Source organism: Hemicordylus capensis, chromosome 3 (genome assembly GCF_027244095.1).
Source record: "Hemicordylus capensis ecotype Gifberg chromosome 3, rHemCap1.1.pri, whole genome shotgun sequence".
NCBI classification, from domain to species: domain Eukaryota; kingdom Metazoa; phylum Chordata; class Lepidosauria; order Squamata; family Cordylidae; genus Hemicordylus; species Hemicordylus capensis.
Genome location: NC_069659.1, coordinates 290,967,884 through 290,987,611, shown reverse-complemented (window position 1 = coordinate 290,987,611; position 19,728 = coordinate 290,967,884). Strand labels below are relative to the sequence as shown.

General features: G+C 44.6%; 1 protein-coding gene across 3 annotated transcripts in view; it reads left to right on the top strand.

Moving 5' to 3' along the window:
* Window positions 1-19,728, top strand: part of MYO7B (myosin VIIB) — a 126,048-nt gene that overhangs the window by 3,212 nt on the left and 103,108 nt on the right. For 2 of the 3 annotated variants that reach the window (XM_053306267.1, XM_053306264.1), the window contains exons 3-5: window positions 4,178-4,398; window positions 11,134-11,245; window positions 12,970-13,012. In XM_053306267.1, coding sequence (XP_053162242.1) covers window positions 12,995-13,012 — 18 coding nt within the window. In that variant the 5' untranslated portion in view covers window positions 4,178-4,398; window positions 11,134-11,245; window positions 12,970-12,994. Of the gene's footprint in view, window positions 1-4,177; window positions 4,399-4,505; window positions 4,588-11,133; window positions 11,246-12,969; window positions 13,013-19,728 lie in introns of all 3 variants that reach the window. The other variant, XM_053306266.1, reaches the window with a different exon arrangement.

Genomic DNA, 19,728 nt, shown 5'->3' with positions numbered 1-19,728 from the left:
TCAGATCGTCCATGTACAGCAGATGGTTGATTTTACTGGATGTTTTAGATGTTTGGTATCCAAGGCCTGTTTTGTTTAGTATTTGTGAAAGTGGGGTCATGGCGATTACAAACAACAGAGGGGATAGTGAGTCCCCTTGGAAAATGCCTCTTCTAATGCTAACCTGTCCAAGTGTCTCACCATTGATTGTTAACTGTGTACTCCACAAGCTCATTGCTTTTTTTATAAATATCTGAATATTTTTGCTGACACCAGTTGTTTCTAAACATTTTAGTATCCATGTCATTTTAGTATCCATCATCACCATCATCATCATCATCATCATCATCATTATTATTATTATTATTATTATTTTCAATTTCTAAACCACCCTTCCAAAAATGGCTCAGGGCGGTTTACACAGACAAATAACAAATAAATCTACTATTATGAGGCATTTTAGCTTAAAGTCTAATTGTGTAAGTTCTCAGGTGGGCAAGAGAAAGAGGCTTGTGAGAGAGATAGGGGGTAGCTTAGATTTAAGAAAAATATAGTTTGAGCCTAGTTGCCAGGCAAATGGCCACCTTCATCTGTTCTGGACGATGGGACCTCTGGACTCTGGGAGAGAGCTGTAGAGAGATGTCTTCCAAGACAGTGTGATTGGAAGCAGGAGGGTTGCAGGGATTAGTAGAGGGAGAGGTGCCCATGAGAAGGGGATCTCCATGGGGCCAGCTTCCTATGGCGGCTAGGCAAGCTGGGTGGATCGGCAGAAGCACTGATCCTGAAAGTGGTACGACAAACTGAACACAGCCTGTCATGGCCTGTGACCAGTGAATCACCCAAGAAGTTTATTTTATTTTATAAACTTCTAAAATTTATGTGGGCTATGGGGTGGAGACTGTCTTGGTCGACCTGATAGATGATCTCCAATTGGGAATTGACAGAGGAAGTGTGACTCCCTTGGTCCTTTTGGATATCTCGGCGGCTTTCAATACTATCGGCCATAGTAGCCTTCTGGAATGTCTGAGAGTGTTGGGGATGCGAGGCACTGTTTTACAGTGGTTCCGCTCCTACCTCTCGGACAGATTCCAGATGGTGTCGATTGGAGACTGTTGCCCTTCAAAATCTGAGCTTAAGTATGGCGTCCCCCAAGGCTCCATACTTTCTCCAGTGCTATTTAACATCTACATGAAACCGCTAGGAGAGATAATCAGGGGATTTGGAGCGGGGTGTTACCAGTATGCTGATGACACCCAGATCTACTTCTCCATGTCAACTTCTTCAGGAGATGGCATAACTTCCCTAAATGCTTGCATGGAAGCAGTAATGGGCTGGATGAGGGAGAATAAACTGAGACTGAATCCAGATAAGACGGAGGTACTTATTGTGCAGGGTCAGAACTCCAGAGACGATTTTGATCTCCCTGTTCTGGATGGGGTCACACTTCCCAAAAAGGAACAGGTTCACAGTCTGGGAGTACTTTTGGATCCACACCTCCCCTGGTATCTCAGGTTGAGGCGGTGGCCAGAGGGGCTTTTTATCAGCTGATATGCCAGCTGCGTCTATTTCTTGAGATGAACGACCTCAGAACAGTGGTACATATGTTGGTAACCTCCAGACTTGACTTTTGTAATGCGCTCTATGTGGGGCTGCCTTTGTATGTAGTCCGGAAGCTGCAATTGGTACAGAATGTGGTGGCCAGGTTGGTCTCTGGGTCATCTTGGAGAGACCACATCACTCCTTTGATGATAGAGTTACACTGGCTGCCAGTAGGTTTCTGGGCAAAATACAAAGTGCTGGTTAAATGGCTTAGGCCTTGGGTATCTAAGAGAACATCTTCTTCATTATGAGCCCCACTGCTCATTGAGGTCGTCTGGGGAGATCTGTCTCCAGATGCCGCCAGCTCGGCTGGTGGCCACACAGGGACAGGCTTTCTCAGTTGCTGCCCCGAGACTGTGGAATGTGCTCCCTACTGAGATACGATCCTCCCCATCTCTGACCATTTTTAAAAAGCATTTGAAAACCTACCTCTTCACCCAAGCCTTTTCAGTTCTTTAACATTTTAAGGTTTTAATTTGTAGATGATTTTTAAATTGTTAAATTGTTTTAAGTTTTTGTATATATTTTAACTTGTTTTATGCTATTGTTAACCGCCCAGGGACGAAAGTTTGGGGCGGTGTACAAATTTGATAGATAGATAGATAGATAGATAAATGTCTATACTGCCCAAAACCTACATCTTTGGTTAGTTAGTGATTTCAAGCTCTTTGTAGGTTGCAGGAGAGCAAAGGGAGTGCTCAATGGAGTCCCAAGTATAGCATCTGAGGGAGCACAAAGACTGCTTGCTGGGGATCTTGTTGGATTCTCTTGTGAAAGGCACAGGACAGCACCATGGTTCATGGAATTGGGGATACTTATATCCCAAAACATGCCTTGGGGGCAAATTCCTACTGCCCTACTTGTCTGATTAGAAGTGCCAAGATGGACCTGCATGGAATGCATTGGGTCTGATTGCTCTTTCCTGGGTGAAATAATGTGAGAATCGCCTTCTGTGTGCAAGGCTGATTGTGATGAAAATCAGAGTATGCAGGTGCGCAAAAGAGTATCAGTGCCTGGACAGGCTCTCCAGTAATCCTATCAATAATTTCAACTGATACACTCCTGGGTCTACGTCATTGACTCATCTTCTTTGTGGTGGGGAGAACATTGCTTCACTACCTTATCTACTTTTCTTCCTGCTTGGCATAATAGGCTCCTTAGTGTGTCATTAGCGTGTTGTTATCTCTTGCGAAAGGAGAGGGGAGTGAGGCAGTTTACTCTAAGTACAGAGTGGCCTTGGTCGAAAGTTAACCTTAGTTAATTAACTTATGGGGAGGGGGCATGCATCTGATCCTCATTCCAATTTGTTTCGTTTGCAGCCAAATCTAGGGGCGACTAGCCCATTGCCAATAGGGATATGCGAACCAGTTTGATGTCAAGCCGGTCCAACATTGAACCGGTTCAGTTCGACAGATTGGGGTTGAACTGAACACTTCCTGTTTGATCCGACCCCGGACCGAGCCCACCCACCCCAGCAGTTCTGTTTTTTCCCCATAAACATTTAAAATAATAATTTTTTCCACTTACCTCCTCCAGGGGCTCCTCCAAGGCCGCAGGGTGGTAGTGGTGGGTCCGTGGAGCCCCCCCCCCGCTAGCCTCTGTTATGCTTTAAATCACCTGGTTTGGGCAGTCTGGCCCTTTCCTGGCCTTTCCCCCATTGCGGCAGCCATCTTGGGAGCCGCCGCATATGCCCAGTGCGTGGCCTGGGTCATGACCCTGGGGGGGTTCGATGGGGAGCAAAACTGAACTGGCCCAGTCCGGTTTGGGTTTGGTTTGGTCTCGAACCGAACTAGGCCAGCCAGTTTCACGCACACCCTTAATTGCCAACTAAGTGATCTGTCCCTATGTGTACTATAAACTGAGAGCTCACATTACTGTGAAGCTCCTGAGCATATCCAAAGTGAAATTTCCAAGCCTGGAGATGCAACTGCAAATAGGGAGGCTCCTAGGAGCCGGGCAGAATAAACACAGCTAGCAACAGCCCCATATATTAAGTGAGGAGGAGTTAAGGGGCAAAGAGGACCGAACACTGCTCCATATTGTGTAGTCTGATTCATATCACAAATCTATTCAATTTTTATACATAGGGTGTATCTTTATGCCAAATTATAGACTCCTGGAACTTGCAATAATTGGGAAATAATGCGTCTGATCCAGCATTCTAAGAATTAACTTTTCAGAGCCTATTAACTGTCGATGGAGAAGGAGTGGAAAAATAATAAGACATGTTTAACTCCTTCACTGGTTTTCTGTCTCTGTTGGGAGATCTACTCAGACTCAAGCATCTGGCAGTGGGACTGGTACAGGTTAAAAGGCACTCATAATGACCCTTGCACAGTAAGACACTCCTTGATGCTCTCAGCACACTTACCTAAAACCTAAGAAGCCAATATTTTTAACTGAAATCTGCCCTTTATGTGCTCAGGAATACAAATTCCACATTTTGAAAAGTCTTGGTTTTCTGTGTGTCGTATATACAACAGTGAGGTTGGCATACATCATTTTAACCATGCTATAGTACAATAATTCTGATGTCTTTATTGTTGTCACCATCATTATCATCAGTAAGAATGTATTAATATTTTTTTTCTGATTCCAGGGAGTGGCGTGGCAAGTGAAGGAGTGCTTATGAAGATATCTATCTGTATTTTTGGTGTGTGCATCAGCTCATGTTTGATGAGCCAGATCGTGACACAAAACAGTCTGCAGTATGTGCTTTTAATACTTTGTTGGCTAGATCCCAAAGAGAGGGATGGATGACACTTAGATCCTAATGAGATTGTGCAGCAGGGAAGGATGACCTACCTTGTAACACCCACGGTAAGAAGCTCCATCTTATTGGTGTAAGTGCGTGTGTGTGCATCTGTGTGTAGGTGTGCAATACCATGCACCAAAGAACTATCTTGATTTCATTCTTTTCTAAGCAGCATGAATAAGCAAAAAGGAACTAAATTTAGCTAAAGATAAGATGCTTCAGAAAACAGGGGGAAGACCTGAGATCTTTTGTCGGTATGTACTTAGGTTTTTCTCTTGGCTGTATTCCCTGCCATGCGCTTTTTAAGTTTAACAGTAGCCTCCAATGACTTAGCAATACAAATCTGCTTAGGCAAAGAGCGGTTGTTAATGGGACATTGCAAAAGCAAAAGATACATAACATGAAGTTTAGCTAGAGGTCCAGCACCTCAGAACTGCATTTGGGACTAATGTTCAGCCTGTGCCATAGACAAACAACAACACTGCTGTTAATTTTCTCAAGAGAATGAAGAACAATATAAGGGCCATGTGCTATTTAAGCTTTTTTATCCAGATGGCAGACTATTAATTAGGAAGCTGATGAAAATTCATGTTAGTTTCGGTTCACAGAGATGGACTTCTGTTCTCCAGAACAGCAGAGTTAATATCATATAGCATTACAGAGTTCAATATGCACTTTACAAACTTATTTGTTCATGATTGATGGTGGTAAAAATTAGCTCTCTTTTACCTGATCATCCGTAATTAATTACACCTCCTAATATGTCTATATGCTACAGTGGAGTCCAATGAAAACATGCTGGCTACCACATATCCATGCAATGCACTGACGGACATTTTTTAAAAAAATCTCAATTTTTAAAAAAGTAATATATTGCTGTAATACAATCGGATTTTTAAAAAAAACTTACTGAAATTGAATTATCTTATTAATATACATACACTGTACAAACACTTCAAATGAGCTTGTGTATATGACAGAAAGAATTATAACATGGCATACAGAATGAATTTTAAGTATGAGTGTGGCTCATTTGAGTGAAAGAGATGCTTCCCTTTAATCAGTTTTTCAGGGAGATTTGCAACAGAGAAAGATACAATTAAATCACAATTAAAAACATAAATGCACAATAAAAACAATTGCACCAGCAAGAGCATCAAATAAAGAATTTTAAAACCAACACTTTAAAAGCCTAGGAGAGAGAGATTGATTGATTGATTGATTGATTTGCCTGGCTCCAGAAGGATGACAATGTTATCACCAAGCAAGCTTTTCTGGTGAGGGAATTCTGCAAACTAGGTGGCACCACCACTGAGAAGGCACTTTCTGCACTTCACATCGTGGGGCATCCATAGTGAAAGCCTCAAAAGTATGCCTCTCAGTGCACAGGCAGTCACAGATTGATGTGGGAGTGGGTGTTTCCTCATGTCCCCCAATCTCAAGCCATTTAGGGCTTTAAAAGCAAGCACCAGTACTTTGAATTGTGCTTGGAAACAGACTAGGTGTCTGTAGAGCTCTTTAAATACTGGCAATACGTTTCTGGTTAATAGCCCAGGAGTTGTGGTCTGAACTAACTGCAGTTTCTAGGAAGTCTTCAAAGACAGCCCCGTGTATAATGCATAACTGTAGCCAGTCCTGGAAGTTGCCAGAGTGTGATGGATAACTGCATCTGGAATATCTCTTTCCAGGAGTGTCCACAGCTAAAGCACCAGCACCTGCTAATGAAAGGCACTCTGTGTTCCAGAGGCTACTTTGGCCTTTAGTAGCAGCAAAGGTGGAACTAGGAGCATGCCAGACTTGGAGAGGAGCGCAAGCCCATCCAGTGAGAGTTCGTGTGATTTTCGCAGTGCTGGCCAGCTCTTGCTTTCCAAAAAGAAAACTGCTGGCCAGCTCTTGCTTTCCAAAAAGAATTGATCCCTTTTCAAAAGGTTTTTTCCTTGAAAAGCAAGAGCTGGCTGGCAGGTGGTACTGCATAAATTGTGCAAGATCCCTGCTGGACATCTCAACAAAGCGTGAATTCTCTCTGGCAATGAAGATCAATACCTGTGGGAGTGTGTATATCTACTCAGGCAACACCATTACCTGAGTAATGGTGGGTGAGGAAATTTGCACTTAGAATTTACACAGCATCCTCTGTACTTCCATTAACTATGAAAGCTGTTTACCGAAAACAATTTTCTCTGCTGTCCATAAGGATGAGAATCTAAACTAAACAAAGGAGCAGAGTTGCTTACTCTGGATTGGCAGAGAGAAAGGCATCCCTTGCATCTCGGTAATTCTATGGGATATAGACTAAATATAGACAACTATATAGACTTGGGACTAGACCAACACAACAATTCATGTCTTCCCTTCTTGCATGCATTTTAAACTCTTATGTCAGCACATACTACCTTTCACCCTCCTTACAACATCAATAACATCATTTTTACAATAAAACAACACTAAAGAGGGACTTAATCTTTATCCCCTGACCCCTCCCCTCCCTGCCAGCAGTTGGTGTTTCTATGTGAAAAAGAGGTGTGTGGCAGCATATTTTGAAGGGCAGCAGCAGGTGAAGATGGTGATGGTGACTGCTACTTCCTTCTCCTCCTGCTTACAAGCAGGAAGAGCTTCTAATCCAGCGTAAATAAAAATATAAATGGCTTCCCTCATAGAGCTGTTGTAAGGATCAATGAGAAGGAGAAGGCTTTTGCTACAATGAAAGTGCTGAGAAAATAATAGATTTCTATAACAAATGATGTGTGATGCACAGTGTGGTGAAGCGCAGGGAATGTTCCAAGTCCTTAACCTGTATGACCAAGCAATAGCAATTGTGTTATCACATATTTCCGAACTCCCCTTGAATTTCTGTTTCTAGTTAAATGAACCAGGTCTAAGATTTTCACCGCATACAACAAGAAGTGGCATACAAAAAAAGACAGGTTCAGTTGTGGATTGGTAACTGGTTGAAGGACAGGAAACAGAGGATAGGAATAAATGGACAGTCCTTTCATAATGGAGCGAAGTAAGAAGTGGTGTACCTCAGGGATGTGTTCTGGTACCAGTGCTCTTTAACTTATTCATAAATGATCTAGAAATTGGAGTAACAACCAAGTGGCCAAATTCGCAGATGACCCTAAATGGTTTCAGATGGTAGGCCAGCGGGCCATTATAGGGGAAGGGAATTCAGAAATTTAATTGCTGTTTCCCCTTCCAGATTCTGGAGAGCAATGCCAACCCATAGAACCTCACCTTATTACTCTGTAATGCCAGGTCAGTTAAAAATAAATCTGAGGTAGTACATAACTTTATTATGGATGAAGGAGCTGACCTGGTATGTATTACGGAGACCTGGTTAGGAGAGGCTGGTGGTCCAGTTTGGTCTCAGCTTCTCCCATGGTAGAGCAGGTGAGAGAATGTGGCTGGGGAGGTGGGGTGGCTGTGGTCTATAAGAATACCATTGCCCTTATCAGGATCCCTGTCAGGGATTTGGACTATACTGAATGTGTGTACCTAAGCCTAGGGACCAGGGATAGACTGGGACATCTGCTGGTGTACCAATCACCTCACTGCCCAGTGAAGTTCCTAACTGAGCTGACAAACCTGGTTGCTGAGTTGGCATTGGTCACCCAGGTTGTTGGTGGTGAGGGACTTAAGTGTTCATTTTTGGGACCGAGTTGTCGGGGGCAGCTCAAGAGTTCATAGCGAACATGACGACTGTCATCCCAACTGGTCTCTGGTCCAACACATGATGCTGGTCACACGCTCAATTTGGTCTTTTGCTCCAATCAGGGAGGTGTTCCATGGGTGGGGACTCCTGTCATCTCCCCATTGTCATGAATGGATCACCATCTGGTTAAGGTAGAACTTACAGCCATGACACACCTCTGCAGGGGTGAAGGACCTATTAGATTGGTCCGCCCAAGGAGGTTATTGGATCCAATAGGATTCCAAGAAGCCTTGGAGGGGTTTAGGGTTGGCTCTGCTACGATTCTGTCGATGCTCTGGTACAAAGATGGAATAATGAATTTACTAGAGCAGTAGACACAATAGCTCCTAAGTGTCCTCTCCAAATTGCTTTAAAGACAGCCCTGTGGCATTCGGATGAGTTATGGGAGCTGAAGCGGTGAAGTAGAGGATTAGAGTGCAAGTGGAGAAAGACTTGGTGCGAGTCTGATCGAGCACAACACAGAGCACATTTGAAGAAGACCTATGCTCTGGCATTAGGAGCGGCAAAGAAGCAGTTCTTTTCTGCTCGCATTGCTTCAGCAAATTCACGTCCAGCTGAGTGGTCTAGGGTTGTAAGGGCGGCTTGTATGTATCCCCTTTCCCTTGAATTTAAACTTAGAACTATCGTTCACTTGCTGTGACGTCTTTAACAACTTTTTTTGCAGATAAAATCTCTCAGATTCAGGCCGAGCTGGATTCCACAGTTACTGCATAGTCTACTGTGGAGGTGTCCAGCAACTCCTCTTATGGGATTAGATTGGATCATTTTCAGTTTGTGACTCTTGAGGAAGTGGACAAACTGCTTTGGACTGTGTGTCCTACAACCTGTTCTCTTGACCCTTGTCCAAATAAGACAGAGGTATTGACTGTGGGGGTGCCAGGCCCCGAGAGATGGTTTAGATATGCCTGTTCTGGATGGGGTTACACTCCCCCTGAAAGGTTGGTTATGTAGCTTGGGAGTGCTCCTGGACCCAAAGCTCTCCCTGGTTTCTCAGGTTGAGGTGGTGGCCAGGAGCGCTTTTTATCAGCTTCAGCTGATATGTCAGCTATGTCCGTTTATAGAGGTGAATGACCTTAAAACAGTGGTACATATGCTGGTAACCTCCAGGCTTGACTACTACTGTAATGCACTCTATGTGGGGCTGCCTTTGTACATACTCTGGAAACTACAATTGGTACAGAATGCAGCAGCCAGATTGGTCTCTGCGACAACACGAAGGGACCACATAACACCGGTTCTAAAAGAACTGCATTGGCTGCCAATATGTTTCCGGGTGAAATACAAAATGCTGGTTATTACATATAAAGCCTTTAACGGCTTGGGTCCAGGCTATTCAAGAGAGCGCCTCCTTTGTCATAATAGGCTGGGTTACGATCTTCTGGAGCGGTCCAGTTACGGTTGCCACCAGCTCGTTTGGTGGCAACCCAGAACTGGGCTTTCTCTGTGACTGCCCCAGAGCTTTGGAATAAGCTTCCTGCTGAAATAAGAGCATTTACTTCTCTGTTTGTTTTCAAGAAGAACCTCAGGACCTTCCTGTTCTCTCAGGCTTTTAATTAGAATTAATTTTAATGATTTTTAAAACTGGTTTTAATAATTTTATTATATTGTTTTATTGTCATGTATTTTAATTTGTGACTTTTAAATATTTTAAATTTTGTACACTGCCTAGAGATATGCACATCAGGTGGTATAAAAATATGATAAACAAACAAACAAACAAACAATTTAGGGTGGTGAAATCCAAAACAGGTTGTGAGGAGCTCCAAAAAGTTCTCTCCAAACTGGAAGAGTGAGTGACAAAATGGCAACTGTGGTTCAATGTAAGCAGGTGCAAAGTGATACATATTGGGGCAAAAAACCTCAACTTCACATATACAGTGGTCCCTCAACTTACGAAGATAATCCGATCCGAACGCACGTTCGTAGGTCGGAATTTTCGTAAGTCGAAAAGCGCATCCACGGAGGTCCGGAACACTCGTAAGTCGAGGAAACCGCATCTAAAAATTCGTAGGTCGAGGAAGCCGCATCTAAACCGGCAACGACTTCCGGTATTTTTTGTCGTTCGTATGTCGAAACATTCGGATGTCGAGTGCTTCGTAAGTCGAGGGACCACTGTACACTGATGGGGTCTGAGCTATTAGTGACTGACCAGGAGAGAAATCTTGGGGTCGTGGTAGACAGCTCATTGAAAGGTCAGCTCAGTGCATGGCAACTGTGGAAAAAGCCCAATTCCAGGCTAGGGATCATTAAGAAAGGGATTGAAAATAAAAATGCTAATATGATAATGCCCTTATACAAATCTATGGCGTGGCCTCATTTGGAGTACTGTGTGCAGTTCTGGTCACTGTATCTTAAGAAGGACATTGTAGAATTGAGCATTTTCCTTGTGAGGCAAGGCTACAGCACCTGGGGCTTTATAGTTTGGAAAAGAGTTGCCTATGGAGAGACATGATAGAGGCATGGAATTATGCATGGAATAGAGAGAGTGGACAGAGATAATTTTTTCTCCCTCTCTCACAGCACTAAAACCAGGGGTCATCCCATGAACCTGAAGGCTGGGAAATTTAGGACTGCCAAAAGGAAGTACTTTTTCACACCGCACATAATTAATCTATGGAATTCCCTGCCACAGGATGTGGTGATGGCCACCAGTTTGGATGGCTTTAAAAGGGGCTTAGGCAAATTCATGAAGGACAGGTCTATCAGTGGTTACTAGTCTGGTGGCTATAGGCTACCTCCAGCCTCAGAGGCAAGATGCCTCTAAATACCAGTTGCAGGAGAGCAACAGCAAGAGAGAGGGCATGTGCTCTCAACTCTTGCCTGTGGGCTTCTCAGAGACATCTGATGGGCTACTGTATGAAACAGGATGCTGGACTAGATAGGTCTCAGGCCTGATCCAGCATGGTTGTTCTTATGTTCTTAAGCTTAATTTTTAGGGAACTCTAATCAAGCATTGTGAAGTCAGTAATTGACATCACCTGACTAAATTTCTGCCAGCTGCAGAAATGGAAGATATTCTGTACTGGGGTCAAAGTTCTGTAGTAAATAACTGCCAGAGTAATTTCAGTTATTTCCTCCTTCCTTACAGAATAAAGGACTGTCATTTCAGGGCAGAGTTCTTTACCACCAGCTTTCCACATATACCCCTCCTTTCTTATTACACTACTTCAGCCAGACTACAGAACCACTTTTCTGGACAGGTAATCACTCTTTCTGTTACTAACCTCAGTCTTGTGGAATAGATTGATTGCAGAAATAGACCCATTTGGTTTGAGGATAAATGAAGGTATTAAAACAAAACTGTCTAAGCACAGTGCAGGTTGTGAGGCTGGAGCTGCATTTTGCTTTTTTAATTTGTATTTATATTTTATTAATGTTAATAACAACATGTCAATTTATGTATATTTGTTTGAAACAGCAAGTTCCACTGAAAGCAGTGAGGCTTATTTCTGAGGAAACATGTATATGATTAGGCCGTGAACCTCTTAAATGATAAACTCATACGGGTTAAATTAGAAATTCGCAACTTAAAAAAGAAAGAGGTGAGATTTTAGCATTTATGTTTATGGCGGGAACACGGAAAAGGCCAAAGACTCTGAGAATCTAGAACAATTAAAAACATGTTTTTTTGGATTTTCAAGCTACATTCTTGGTTTATACAGACATTAACTCTTCAGTATTGGAGCTGGCAGTCTTGTGTTACAGGGCAAGTAATAGCTGCGTTACCTGAAACAACAGATTATCTGTTTGAGCAAATGTCCAAAACCTTTCTCTCAGGCTTTTAAGGAGTCTGTTGCCACATTATAGTGCATGGAAGTTATTATAATTATATATTCAGGAGCCCTAAGCAGAATCCCATCAGAAGTATGCAAATATAACATTAAAGGTAAACATTTCATGTACAAATACTTTTGAGTGATCCAGGGGATATATTTTGCTTTTCCCCTTATTTAAAAATGGGTCTTAGATTAGGGTAGTATGTGCATTGTACCTAGTCAGTACTCCAATCCCATGATTAAATTCAAGTAGTGACTTGTATCAATCCCAGTCTTGTACCTGGAAAGTGGAACAGAGCCCCACAAAATACTGTTGAGGTCAGAAGGGGATCCTGCCTGTGCCTGCTCTGGGAGTTAGTTGCTCTAGGTCAGCACACCTATGCCATACAGTTGCTGAAAGAGGGAAATAGCAAAGTCGGTAGAGATTTGAGTCCTAGCACTTAAACCATCCAGAGGATTTTTAGGACAAATGGTCTCCAGTATCTTGAATGTAGCTGTATATGAACAATAATAAAATGGTGGTGGAGATTTCACTTGGTTATTGATCATGTAATATTGGTCTTTTGTCTTATAAAGGCAAAAACAATAAACAGTCTTATTGTACCTGGAAGACTAGTAGCACATTGATTGTAGAATAAATGTAGAATAATCCATAAACCTTGGGGGGGGGGCATGTAATGCTGTTGCCTGAGTAGATATAGGGACAAAGTTGGTATTGGGGTTTGTGGAAGAGCCTGGTCCCTGTATTTGTGTCTCTGTTGTATAGTTTGTTGTTTCTGGTGCCTTTAAAACTGCCTTTTAAGATTTGGAGGCTGTCTGTAAATATGAGGGGGGGTGGGAATAATTGTCCAGGATGGGCTGTAGGTCATTGATGATACATTGGAGTGATTTTATTTGAAAGTTGTAGGTGACAACCAGTGATATTCTATCTTTTCTTTATTGGGTCTGCAAACCTGATTTAGGTTTTTTATTTTTATTTTTTATTTTTTAAACCAGGTCTTAGTCCAACACACGAGCCATCTCTCCATACAAAGAAATGCATATTTGGCCCATCTTTATTATTTATTATTTCCCTTTCCACCCCCCTTTTTGTTACAATATTTTGCCATCTTATGATCTAATTATCCTTTCTCTCTTTGTGAACACAGGCTGCATGAGTCACTTTGAAACAAGATGGTGGTTCTCAGAAAAGTAAGTCCAACCTTTGGTTCTGATAAGACACATATTTGGATGCAGTTTAAGACCTTACTAAACTAGACATGACACAGTTGTGCAAATTTAAAAACTCAAAAGCAGCCTTAAGAGACTATTGCTGACATCCAGACTAAATTACTAAATAGTACTACTCAAGAGTTACTCTAAAGGGCTACTCAATTTCAATAGGATATCAGGATGTCAGCCTATGAGGCTGTTCTCATGCACAGCCTAATCCAGGCTAGTAGGCTGTGCGAGAGAACCAGTGGGATCAGGCTCAATCGGGATCTGGCTTTTTAGCCTGGGTTAGCGCCGTTAGCCCAGACTCCGGTCGTGCGTGTCTCCTCCTTCATTTAGCCTGTGGAGACACAGAGATGGGCACCTAGAGCACCTGTCTTCTGTCTCCACTGCACCATGCTCAATGTGTGGTGCATTGTGGGATACCTGGAGGCTGGGATGTGTCGTCCCCGCCTCTGGAGCTCTGCGCTGCCTGGCGCAGCAGTGGATTGTCTGGGAACGCAGTTCGCACTCCCAGCAATGTTACATGGATCTTCTGGGGAGAAGGTAATTCCCCCCACCTGCCTGCTCCCCTGGTTGTGTGAATTGCCCCTATGAGTCTACTTAGAAGACAAGAGGGGCAAATTAAACCTGTTGCCTCTGCTCAAATCTTCCTTAAGGATATTTTTTCCTTAAATCTTCTGCTTAAACTCGTCAACTCCTGAGGCTGCTTTTTAAAAACCACTACCACCACCACCACCATTTATGGGGGAATATACATGACCGCGTGTCATGTGTAAATTGGGCATAACAAGACAGCAATAATAATGTTGGTGGATCCGTTCAGTTTTTTCTAATCTGTTCAGCGTTTCTGTGTATATAGTCAAGCCTGCAATGACTTCCCTTCCCTGCCCTGTCCTATCTGCAAGCAGTAGGGCATTGACAGCACTGAATTACCTGGGCATGTGTCCTCGATCAACTCTTTAGTGTCCCAAATGCGCTCCACACTGCTTGACAAGCCAGGAGCCATGTTACTTTAACAGCCTTGGTGGTGGCATCATCACACTTTTACTCCACAGCCCTCTGCCATGTGCACTGCATGCTCTGGAGGACAGAGGTACCTCCCCCACCCCACCTTTTGGCGTGCAGACAGCAGCCTCCTTACTGCACTGCACATGCTCTCCTAGCTCCAACAGGAAGTTCCTGCAGTGCCTACCTGTGTCACTGAATGGCAGGTGGCAGTGCCTCCCTCTTCCATCCCCTCCCACTACAAGGCAAACAGTAGCTTGAAAAAAGCATGCTGAGTTTGCCACTGCTGCTCATAGCCAACGAAGTGAGGAGGAGGTAGAGCCTTTTTTGGAGGACAATGGAGTGCAGACCTGGCTGCTTTAAAAGGCAATGTAAGTATCATCGGCTTGCTCTGCCTGGAAATATTTGGCTTCAAAACCTGGATGCTCTCCAGACTGCGAGCTTAAGTGTGGGAAGAAGTGGTGTAAAATCACAGGACTTAGTACAATTGTATTCAAAGCGCAGATTCCAGATAGTGTCTCTTGGAGACTGTTGTTCTTCAAAATCTGAACTTTCCTATGGTGTCTCTCAGGGCTCCATATTGTCTCCAATGTTGTTTAATATCTACATGAAACCTCTGGGAGAGATCATCAGGAGATTTGGTTCAGGGTGTTATCAGTATGCTGATGACACCCAAATCTGCTTCTGCATGTCAGCATCATCAGGAGAAGGCATAAACTCCCTAAAAGCCTGCCTAGAGGCAATAATGGGCTGGATGAGGGATAACAAACTGAGGCTGAATCCAGATAAGACAGAGGTACTTATTGTGTGGGGTCGGAACTCGGGAGACGATTTCGACCTGCCGGTTCTATATGGGGTCACACTCCCCCCGGAAGGAACAGGTATGCAGTCTGGGGGTGCTTCTGGATCCGAACCTCTCCCTGGTGTCCCAGGTTGAGGCGGTGGCCAGAGGTGCTTTTTATCGACTTTGGCTGATAGGCCAGCTGTGTTTGTTTCTTGAGATGAACAACCTCAAAATGGTAGTATATATGCAGGTAACCTCTAGGCTGGATTACTGCAATGCACTCTATGTGGGGCTGCCTTTGTACGTAGTCTGGAAACTGCAGTTGGTCCAGAATGCGGTGGCCAGATTGGTCTCTGTGTCATTTAGGAGAGACCATATTACTCCTGTGTTAACTAAAGTTACTGCCGATACGTTTCTGGGCAAAATACAAGGTGCTGATTATTACCTATAAAGCCCTAAACATTTACACCCTGGGTATTTAAGAGAATGTCTTCTTTGCCATGAGCCCCACCACCTGTTAAGATCATCTGTAGAAGTCCGTCTGTGGTTGCTGCCAACTTGTTTGGTGGCTACTTGGGAACGGGCCTTCTCCGTTGCTGCCGCTGATGCACTCTCTGTTGAAATAAGAGCCTCCCCATCTCTGGCAACTTTTAAAAAGGCACTGAAGACACATTTATTCTCCCAGGCCTTTAATAAGATTTATAGTTTTAAAATTTTTAATACTGGGTTTTAAATGTTTTTCATGTTTTTCATGATTTTAATTGTTAATTGATTTGATGTGTTAAATGATTTTAATTGTAAACCACCCAGAGACACAAGTTTTGGGCGGTATAGATATATTTTAGATTAAAATAAAATAAAATAAAATAAAAGGAAATAAACCCATTAATGCATAGTTCTGAGTAAATCTGCGGTTCTTTCATATTCCCATTTGTTATGAAGATTGGCCAGAGGTCCTTATGTTTTCCCCAAGCAAAATCTGTTTCTACAGCATGCTCTCTCTCTGCCGTCCTCCTGCCCTATTTTGGCCAGTGGGGTTGCAGAGCGAGTGGAGTGGCCTGCCTCCTCATTCCCATTCGTACACTCATCTTTGGGCAGGTAGCAAAGGATGACGTGCGCAGGCAGCCATGGTGGAGGGCCAGCTTTCCCTCTCCTCCCTTAAAAAACCCCACCTCCAAAACCCAGGCGAATTTGCACAAGATCGCCTGCAGGGGGAGCACTGCACTGTTTCTTCTGTCAGCCTTGTTCAAGCTTTGCAATTCACTTTCCAGATTACACTCTACAACAGTGTCACTACTGTCCATTAAATGTGTTTCCATGCTGCCTGTGGTTCGCTATTGCAGTCCCTGCACTGTCAGCAAGGTGCTGTTCACTCTTCTGATGCCTTCTTTTGGATTTTATCCTTGCGGTTTAGCCCTACAATGTTGCATGTGTATCGCAAAAAAATAGCTGTATTTTCCCATTGTAGAGAGTTGCATAAGCTATTTATGTTTTAAAAATGATCCTGCCAAGCCAAAGCATTTTACTGCTGAATAGTGTGTAATCTGGAAAGCATCCAAGAAAATAATATACATTTTTTAAAGGCTGATTTTAAAAAGACTGGATTGTGTTTCCTTTTCCACCTCTGCCGCAGTTGCTGCCTCTTCCTTCTCTCTCTCTCTCTCTCTCTTTGGGTGGTTGGCATGGTTGATCTTCTAGGCTGGTTTTAGGATGCTATGCTGCTGTTTCTGGAGCCTGCTTTAGTCCCCCTCTCTGCTTTACTTCTTTGGTGCTTTCCTCTCCCCCCAACACAAATGGTTCAGGATTTAAGAAGATACTAGTGGGCCCGGGCACAGAGCATCTGTGCCTCTAGTGCGGCCGGGCCCACCGCCGCCTGCGCTGCGGCCGGGCCCGCCGCCTTACCTCCACGGCCGGGCCTGAGAGTGCCGCCGCCGGGCCAGAGAGTGCCGCCGCCGCCGGGCCAGAGAGTGCCGCCGCCGCCGGGCCCGGCCAGGCCCGCCGCCTCGCCTCCGCGGCCGGGCCCGCCTGGCTCCCCGGCCATGGACGCCGCCGTTCTCCTGGGTGCGCCAGGACCAATCAGACGCCCCCGCAGCCCAGCCAATCAGCTGGGCTGCCGGGACGCATTTCTCCTGGGCACACCCAGGAGAAATATATATATAGATGCCCAAATCTCTTGTGGTCTCTAGCTCCCTTCCCTTCATACCGTGATATTTTATGCTGCAATAGATTTTTTTTAAAAAATAGGAAATGAGCACCATCTTTCTAAGATGTATTCTATGTATTTTTCCTATGCATTGCATTGCATAGGTGAAGGTGTATGTGTGTAGGGAGGGAAAGGCAAGCCCCTCCATCAGTGGCTTCTGCCAGCCTTTTACAACGGCTTGCATCTCTTCTGATCCGAGATGGGGGTGGGGGCGAGGGCGGTTTCCACCAGCACTATCCCAGCCTCTCCTCTTGCAGATGCCAAATCTATGCAGCTTCTTGGGTTCAATCACAGTTTTAGTCCATCAAAAGAGGCAGGCAGCGATGCAGGCTCATGGGCCCCTTACCATGTAAACTGGGACAAGCACACTTTCACACACAGCCGTCCCCTCTGCATCCCCATTTGCCAAAAGTGAGGAGGGCAGGGATCTTTTGCTCTCACAGTGGGGATCCCTCCACATGGCTTCGTGGAAAACCCGGAGTAGTAACAAACTTGTTTTCAGCATGAGGAAAATTGGCTATTATTTTCCTGCAAATAGAATCTGCTGTAAACCTGAAACGTCAAGATAAAACCCAAATATAATCTGCAGGCTTTGGCTGTTCTAATGGCCCCTTGCTGTTCCTGTGTGCAAGTTGGTGTCAACAATCCCCCACCTGTATGAATGCACTCCAAGCCTATACGCAGCGAAGCAAGTCTAGATTGCCGTCCGGAAAGGACCCTGGAAGAAAGCATTGGATTCCTTTAGAGAGCATGAAAATGTTTAATTATCAAAATGGGGTGTGTGTGTCCTGGGCCTGAATCAAGACCTGTAGGCACAGACCCCAGGTATTTTAAGTACCTAGCAATGCCCCTGAAAAGTAGAAACTCATGAGGCACAACAGACCTTCTGCAAAACAGCAAGGCCAGCTAGAGTTGCAGGACCTCTGAGTGAGTAACTTGCTTCAAAAAGGCCCAAAGCTTGACTTCAGTGCCTCCAGGAGGTTTTAAAGACAAGGCTCCCCTCCACCCGGAATCCAGTCCTGATTGGAGTGTGCCAGTTCACATATTTGCTGGATTTAATCCGACCTCCTTGCTGGATTTAATCCGACCTCAGGGACCAGGACAGACAGGACTTAGTTTCTCCCCAATGGAGTCTGTGAATTCTGGCTTAGCCTGAGTTATGTCCAGGTTTTAAAAAATCCTCTATTTCCAGCAGCTTTTGGAGGGGGAAATGGGGCTCCTGCTTTCTCCGAAGGTGTTGATGGAGGTGCTGATGGCTATGGCTATGAGAAGGAGGTGCTGATGGCTATGCAAATGGTCCATCTAATCCCTCAAATTGAAATGCCTCGAATCTGCTTCGAAGCAGATTTGCTTTTCATATACCCCGAGGCATAGAGCCATGTGTGAAAAAACTCCTGGGCGTTTTCCAGATTAGATGCTACAACAGGAGTGAAATGTTTTGGCTTGGCAGGATTGTATTGAAAATGATCCCCAGAATCTCAAACGGGAAAATACAGTTTCTTTTTTGCGACGCACATGCAACATTGTAGCACTATAATGCAAACATAAAATCCAAAAGAAGGCATCAGAAATGTGTGCAGCACTTTGCTGTAAGCACAAGGACCGCAGTGTCGCAACACAGGACGTACAGAAGCACACTTAGATCGTCGTGGCATTGTCGTAGGGTTTAATCTGGAAAGCACCCAGGCCTAGACTATCCTTCCCAGACTTCACTCTCTACTTGGAGAATACAGAATCTATGGGCATGGAGCCATAGCTTAGTGGTAGCACATCTGCTTTGCATCCAAAAGGTCCCAGGTTCATTGTCCCTGTCAGGATCTTCAGGCAGGACTGGGAAATATCTGCCTGAAACCCTGGAGAGCTGTGGCCAGTCAGAGTAGACAATATTGACCTATGATCTGGTGAGTCTTATTGATTATTTATTTTCTGTGTAAACTGCTTTCAGAACTTTTGCATACCTGTCAACTTGTCTCTATTATTTTCCCATTCAGGTGTTTTGTTGAAAAGTGGTATATAAATATTCATAGTTGTAGCAGTATAAGGCAGAGGACTGTGTACCTCATCTTAAAGAAACAGCCGCCTAACCTGGAGCCATGCACTCCTCCTCCTATCTGTCGCCTTCCTCCTGACCTGTGGTCAGCTGACATAGCGGAATGTAAGGTTCCCTGCAGGGGCGGCTCTCCCATGAGGCAAAAATAATCTCAAGTGGTGCCTTTGGAGTCTTTCGGGGGTGGGGGGGCAGAATCCTCCACCGATCTCCACGGGAGCCTGCCAGCCTGATTCCACTGCCTCTACATGCCTCTGACATGCAATGCAGTGGCAAAGAGGAGAAGCCGGCACCATCCCTCTCTTTTTCTCACTGTCTCGTTTTCCCTCTGGCACCAACATATCTGCTTTGTCTCTGGACAAGTTTGGTACTGGAGGGAAGGGAGACAGTGAGAGAGAGAGGCAGAGAGGCAGAGAGCTGCTGCTGGTGGTGGTTTAATGGTGTAGCAGTGATAGAGAGGCCAGGCAGCCCTGCTGCCAAAGGCACACTCCACCTTGCCTACACTGGGCAAATAAGCCAGTGACAGCCAGTTGCTGAGGCTGCTGGCAAGGAGGAAGAGGGCGATGTCTGGGCATGGGATGCAGGGGTGGTCTAGTATTAGTGTGGACTGCTGCTTGGAGGTGAGACCAACAATGAGGCAGGGGAGATTCAAG